This window comes from Chrysemys picta, chromosome 3, assembly GCF_011386835.1.
Source record: "Chrysemys picta bellii isolate R12L10 chromosome 3, ASM1138683v2, whole genome shotgun sequence".
Lineage (NCBI taxonomy): Eukaryota > Metazoa > Chordata > Testudines > Emydidae > Chrysemys > Chrysemys picta.
In genome coordinates, this window is record NC_088793.1 from 162,415,856 (window position 1) to 162,422,531 (window position 6,676).

Below are 6,676 nucleotides of genomic sequence, written 5' to 3' on the forward strand. Positions count from 1 at the left end.
CAGTCAGAACCAAGGCTCACAAAGCTCGCAAATGGAATTTTTGTACATGCACTTTTAAAGAAAACAAATCCTTAACACATTTAGTTAACTGTACAGAATACCTAGCTGAAGCAGGGGAAAAAAGATTTTGAAGAACTGAACTATTTCATCCCAGAGTCAGAATCAGCCCATCCCACTCCTGAGAGGGTAATTTCTTATTTGCACAGAGCCAAGTGGCGAGTGAATTTTACTAGCCCAGCGAATGGGTAAGTTAAGTTAGTTGTCCAAGATCACCCGGTAAAGCAAGATGGAGCCATGAACTGAACCTAAGAGACTTGAGTCCCAGGCTCTTAATTTAAGCACAAAACCATGCTGCCCCTCAGTAACCCAGACCAAACTGCAGTACCATTGCACACCCTGGATACCTTACTCCATGAGTAGTCTCATTGTCTTCAATGGAATGGCTCACGGTGCAAGGTACTATGCAACACAAGTAAGGGTATCATGATCTGGCTCTGTTATGCTTATATGAACACTATTGTGAACAGTCAGCATTTGGATCGAATAAAACTGCAGTGTTCTCAGAAGTATATTTATTTAAACCACAAAATACAAATTCCATTAGTGTTCTGTGTCCATGTCATGATGCTGTATGCCCCACTTGGCCCATCATGAGAGGAGGAAGGAGAACTTCATGAGTGCTGATCCTGGAGTTAGCACAATGATAAAATGGAAGACTCTCATTTAGATGCTTATTCTGCCATCATCCCATCTTATTTAGTAATTTCTAAAAGCTGCTCTGTCCTTATACTACCAAGACATCTTCACACACCCTGCTTCCGTGAGTCACCAGCAGGTTTTTTGGACATGTGAGAATGGGTAATCACACAGCAGTTGTCTATTGCCTACTAACACAAAGAATTTGCCAATTATTCAGCAATCCACTCTAGACCTCATCTATACCACAAAATTGGACCAGATTAATTTATATGGGTTTTTTAAACCAATGTGGTTCAATCAGTGCAAACCCCAGTGTTGAGATTTATTTTGGTTTAAGAGTGCTCACACAGCCTTTTGAACTGGTTCAACTAAATCAGTTTTAAAATCACACCTTTAATTAAACCAGTGCGACTTTCTCATGTACACAAGATCTTCAAGTAATAGCACAGGTCTGAATTTGCCCTTCTACAGGACCTTTAGTCTGAGGATCTCTTTACTAGCATTAGCTAAACTAGATTCGTATTATTCCTAGCTTACAGATGGGGAAACTGAGACACAGATGTAAACCTATTTACCGCAGGTCAGAGTGAGTCAGCAACACTGTCATGAGCAAAACTCAGGAGTCCTACACACCACCTTAATGTTGCCAACTCTTGCAACTTGATCACAAATCTGGTGAGAGACATCTGATGTAAAGTTCTAGCTTCTGGATTCATGTGATTATGTGAGAATTTCAACTTTCATTAAAAAAATCTTCTGGCCTTCCTGGTTATGAAGAAAAGCTTGAAAACATCATACAAGTGTACCCTAAAGGCTCAGAATCCAGAAGACAGACAAAATGAAGCCAAAATGTATTATTTTTAAATCTCAGGATTTTTTGTCTTTGGGGTTGGCAACAGTGCTCTATTGACTTTAAAAAACACTAGTTTTACAAGAGCCAAATCAAAGCAGAGCCAAGCTGATTGTGAAGTCAGGAAAAAATAAAACCAACAATGGATCTACCCTTGCAGCTTCCAATTTGTAATTTAATTTACAGCTATCTGGAGTCAACTCCAAACACTACACATTGCTTAGATTAGTTTGAGAACAAAGTTTTATCTTCAGACAAATGCCAGTTCCACCGCAAGAGACGCATACAAAGCACCGTTGAACTAGGGTCTGACTCAGCATTTGGAATGGCAAAGAGCTATGACTTAGTGCAGGGTTTCCCAAACTGTGGTCTGTGTAGATGAGCTTGATGTTCTATCATTCACTTCAAAACAATTTTTGAAGGAGGTTGTACACGAACCAATAAAGTTTGGAAACTGCTGATTTAGTGACATTTTCCTTTGCTCCCAATCATGAAGTTACAGTCTTGGGGCTGGTCTACACTACAGGGGGGGCAGGATCGATCTAAGTTACGCAACTTCAGCTACATGAATAACGTAGCTGAAGTCGACATACTTAGATCTACTTACCACGGTATCTTCACTGCAGTGTGGCAACGAGAGACGCTTTTCTGTCAGTTCCCCTTGCGCTTTTTGTGGAGGTGTAGTACTGGAGGCAACGCTAGAGCAATCAGCAGTCGATTTATTGCATCTATACTAGACATGATAAATCGACCCCCGCTGGATCAATCGCTGCCCGTCGATCCGGCCGGTAGTGTAGACAAGCCCTTGGTCTATACTTAAAAGTTTTACAGGCAGAGCTATATCATTCAGGGATGTGAAAAAACAACAACACCCCTGACCAACACAGCTATGCCAACAAAACCCCCAGCGTAGACACAGCAATGCCAATGGATGAGTGCTTCTGTCAACATAGCTAATGAATTTCAGGGAGGTGGTGTTCCTACACTGACAGAAAAACTCCTTCAGCATCTACACAAGCAGGCTATGCCAACGCAGGCTCCACAGTACAGGCCTAACCAAAGTCTTTACTACAGAAAATGTAAATTGCCAAAGGGAATGGTATAGCTAAAAATCACGTGGTACCATGAAAGTTCAAGTGAAGTTTCTGCTTTAGATAATTTAGAGACATTTCCATTGCCCACAGTAGTAACAAGAGAGGCTAGTCCTACTTACCTGACAAGTTTTGCATACTAAACAAATTTTTTCAACCAAGCATATTAATTGTGTGCATCTTGAAACATCTCTTAAAAATGCAGGATAAAGCATAGGTAGCTCAGACTAAATTAAAGTGGAGTGCTTAGTTTTAGCAATTGACTTTTATTGAGAGGTATTTGGGGCTCTATCCTGAACTACAAGAGCTCTAACCTGGCATAATTTCAAATCTATGGTAGTAGTACTGTAACCACATATGCACAGACTTTAAACAGGAATCAAACTCTCTCAGGATCTAGTTGTGCGTCTCTTAAAATACCTCTCTCTGTCTGAAACAAACAAGACCACCGTGGAGCAGGGCTCTGACATGGCTACCTTGACATTTACAAGACATTTTATCTTGTGACATATTACCTCTTCCCAGACTGAAGAGAAGACAATTTTTCATTGGAAGAAAACTTTTTTTCCTTGCCCTTATTTTTAAGAGAAAAATTAATAAGGTAAATTAGTATTTGAATGCTGCCAACAACACATTAGAGGATGAAATGTACATCACTAAGGCATATTAGCAAACACCAGTTAATCTATATTGGTTGCTTCTATGTGCATTTGTATTCTGTGCTGCCTCAAGTGGATTTCTGTAGATCCTGCAGCAGATGGAGATGTTTCATGTATTTTTATTGACAATAATAAAAAAAATAAAACTTATTTCTGGAAAGATACAGCAGTACACAGTTTATATACACTATCAAGTACTGCAGTTCTCAGAGCACAAAAGTGTTCTCTCAAAGGGGTTTACACATCCAGGAATCAGCAAAGACTAGAGCTACTGTAGTGCCAGGCAAATTAGATGGGGAGAAGATGAGGGAGGGACCACACAAAAGCCCATACAGGAACAGCAGGAGGCAACCACAAAGCCTAAATGGAGGATCTCAGGCTACATGTACACTAGAAGCGCTACATACAGCGCAACTGTAGCGTTTCTGGTGAAGACGCTCTAAGCATACCGGAGAGAGCTCTCCCATCGGCTTTATTACTATGCCTCCCATAAGGTGCGGAAGCTATGTCGACGCGAGAAGCTCGCCTGCCCACATAGCACCGTCTACTCCGGCACTTAGGTTGGTATAACTCACATTGCTCTGGGTGTGACGTAAGTTATACTGAAGTAAGTTCTAGTGTAGATAGGATCGCAAATGTTATTTGCGCCCTAGCTAGGCCTGATCTACACTAGACAATTAAGTCGGCCTAACTATATCACTCAGAGATTTGGAAAATTCACACCCCTAAGCAACGTAGTTAAGCCAACTTAATTTTCTAGTTTAGACAGCACTAAATCGATGGAAGAATTCTTCCTAGCTACCGCCTCTCAGGGTAGTGGAGAACAGCTCCTGTCTACACTGAAGCACTACACCTAGTGTGGACTTTGCCAAAAAACAAAAACAAAAATGTTGCACTCCCCATCCCCTATCATGCTCAAAAACCATATAAAAAACCAAGGTTCCTGCAACTCCACAAGGAATATTTCTCACATGAAAAGAAATCACTACACTTGCAGATTTAGAGCGCTGAGAGTTAAACCAGCTTTCAGAGATCGCAGCAGGGAAAACGCTGCCGAGAGTCTACACTCTCAGCTGGAAGCGCTCTGGCATGGCCACTAGGGTGACCAGCCAGCAAGTGTGAAAAATCGGGACTGGGTGGGGGGGGGAATAGGAACCTATATAAGAAAAAGCCCCAAATATCGGGGCTGTCCCTATAAAATCGGGACATCTGGTCACCCTAGTGGCCACATTAGCAGCTCTTGCAAGGCCACAAAGAGCAGTGCATTGTGGTAGCTATCCCAGCTTTCAAGTGTCTGCAACATGAATTTCAAATGCGGGGGGTGGGGTGGAGTGCGACAGGGAGTGTGTTGTGTGTACGTGAGGGGAAGAGAGAGTGGGTTTTTGGGGCACTGAGAGTGAGTCAGCATGCTGTCTTGTAAATTCAGACCCCCCCCCCCCCCTCCGCATCTCTCCCACACACTCACAGCAAGCAAGATTCCACACTAATGGCTTGCTTTGTCCCGGAGCAGATAAGCATGCTGGCCCTCAGAAATGGAGCTTTGAAAGGGGATATCCGCATTCCAAAACAATGATAAGAGTGGCCACTTGACTTAAGGGGATTATGGGACATTTCTGGAGGCCAAGCAAAGTGCAGTAATGCAACACCTCGTTCACACTGAGGCTGGGGTGTTTCAGCCAAGGTGCAACAAGCCTTAGGCTTCTCCTGGAGGTGGATTACCAGGAGCACTCCAGCTGCAGAGTCCAGGCGCTCTAAGTGCCTTGCCAGTGTGAACAGGCCAGGAGTTAGGGCGCCCAGGGCTGCTTTAATGTGCTCTAACGTGCAAGAGTAGCCAAGCCCTAAGCTCCCACATGTGGCTTTCCGTGAGCCTTGGGTACATACAGGCTATGACAACAGAGAGTCCTGTGGCACCTTATAGACTAACAGATGTATTGGAGCCTTGGGTACATACAGGCTATGACAGGCCTTCTCCACCACAGGCTAAGCCTATTCACACCACTTGGGGGGCCACGTAGGGAAGATAAGTGACTATTATTCCACAAGGAGATGCACAACAACCCCCCCCACACACACACATACCCAGTAGATCAGTTACTGTCTGCCTCCCCTTGCATCCTACTGTTGTTTTTTCCTGCTGCTCTCCTAGGCAGCAGGGAGCCGAAAACGAAGATATCTTTAGGGGCAGCAGCAGGGATTGGGCACAGGGCAGAGCGAGGAGGAAAACGGGAACATGGCAGACTGGAGCGGAGGCTCGGGGGGGGGGGGGAAATCAGAGCACGGGAAGGTTCAGGAGCAAAAACAGAAGAGGGTCAGGGGGTGGAGAGGGACAAAGAGAGGTTATGAAAAACCTACGGGGGGTGGGGAGGAGCCTGGAGGATGGAAATGGGAACATTAGCAGCCTGCAGCAGCGAGGAACGAAAGAGGGGAAGAGATGTGGACACCGAAAGGTGGTTTGGGGAGAAAACACCGGGGGGGGGGGGTTTGCAGATGCTCACGCAGAGCCCCTGGGCTGCAGATGTCCCCACCGCACAGAGCCCCTGGCCAGGCTGCGGGGTGCCCGCGTTCTCACAAGGCCGCAGCGAAACCGCAGTTAGTTTTACTACATCCCCAAGCCCAGGCCTCTACCCGGTGCCCCCAGCCCCTCCCAGGGTCAGGAGCCATCAGCCCTTTACCGCTCTCCTCTGCCGAATCGGCGGCGGCGTCTGCAGCACCGACCCCACGTGGGCCCTCCATGGCGGCCGCCATCTTGACCGCAGCGTGTCCCGCTAATCCCGCCCGGGCGGCGCCGCTGGCGCTGTGAACACGGGTTCCGCGGCCCCACTTCCTGAAGCTGCCTTCGCGGGGAGAAGCCGGGCCTCAGGCGCGCAGGGTGAGAGCCGCCGCCGCCTTCCCCTGGCGGACCGTAAACAGGGGGACACCCGCTTCCCGCACGGCGGCGCTGGGCCCTTGCGCGGGTGGGGCGCGGACGCGGTGTCGGCGTTTCAAAGGGGGCGGGACTCGGGTAGGAGTGGGGCGGGGGCAGCAGCACCGGGGGGACTTTATGGGACTAATCCAGGTTCGTATGGAGCTAGCGTTTGATTCCTTAATAAACTTCTTTTGAAATACATTCTAGGCGGCAACTTTCCTTTTCCTCCTAAAAACCTGCAGACCTTGCTCGCAGGCTACTCTGCCATAAGCTGTGTGATACTGGTAATCATATTATTTCTGTCCGGACTGTGTTCTTTGTATTAAAAGTAGCATCTAATTTTCATGGCCGCCTTGAAACAAGAAACATTCTAGTAAACGAGAGAGGGCTAGATTACATGATCTGGTTGATATTGAGCAACGTGAATGTTGGCAAGACTAATACATTTTATTTGATTTGAACAAATTATACT

At 46.2% G+C, this 6,676-nt stretch overlaps 1 protein-coding gene across 2 annotated transcripts in view; it reads right to left on the reverse strand.

Moving 5' to 3' along the window:
- Window positions 1–6,285, reverse strand: part of RRP15 (ribosomal RNA processing 15 homolog) — a 37,333-nt gene extending 31,048 nt beyond the window's left edge. Inside the window, exon 1 of one of the 2 annotated variants that reach the window (XR_006174381.2) lies at window positions 5,972–6,285. Coding sequence is in view for 1 of the 2 variants with exons in the window: in XM_005306949.5 (XP_005307006.1) it covers window positions 5,972–6,044 (73 nt within the window). In the remaining variant the exon portion in view is untranslated. The remainder of the gene's footprint in view (window positions 1–5,971) is intronic. The other variant, XM_005306949.5, reaches the window with a different exon arrangement.
- Window positions 6,286–6,676: the final 391 nt, after the last annotated feature.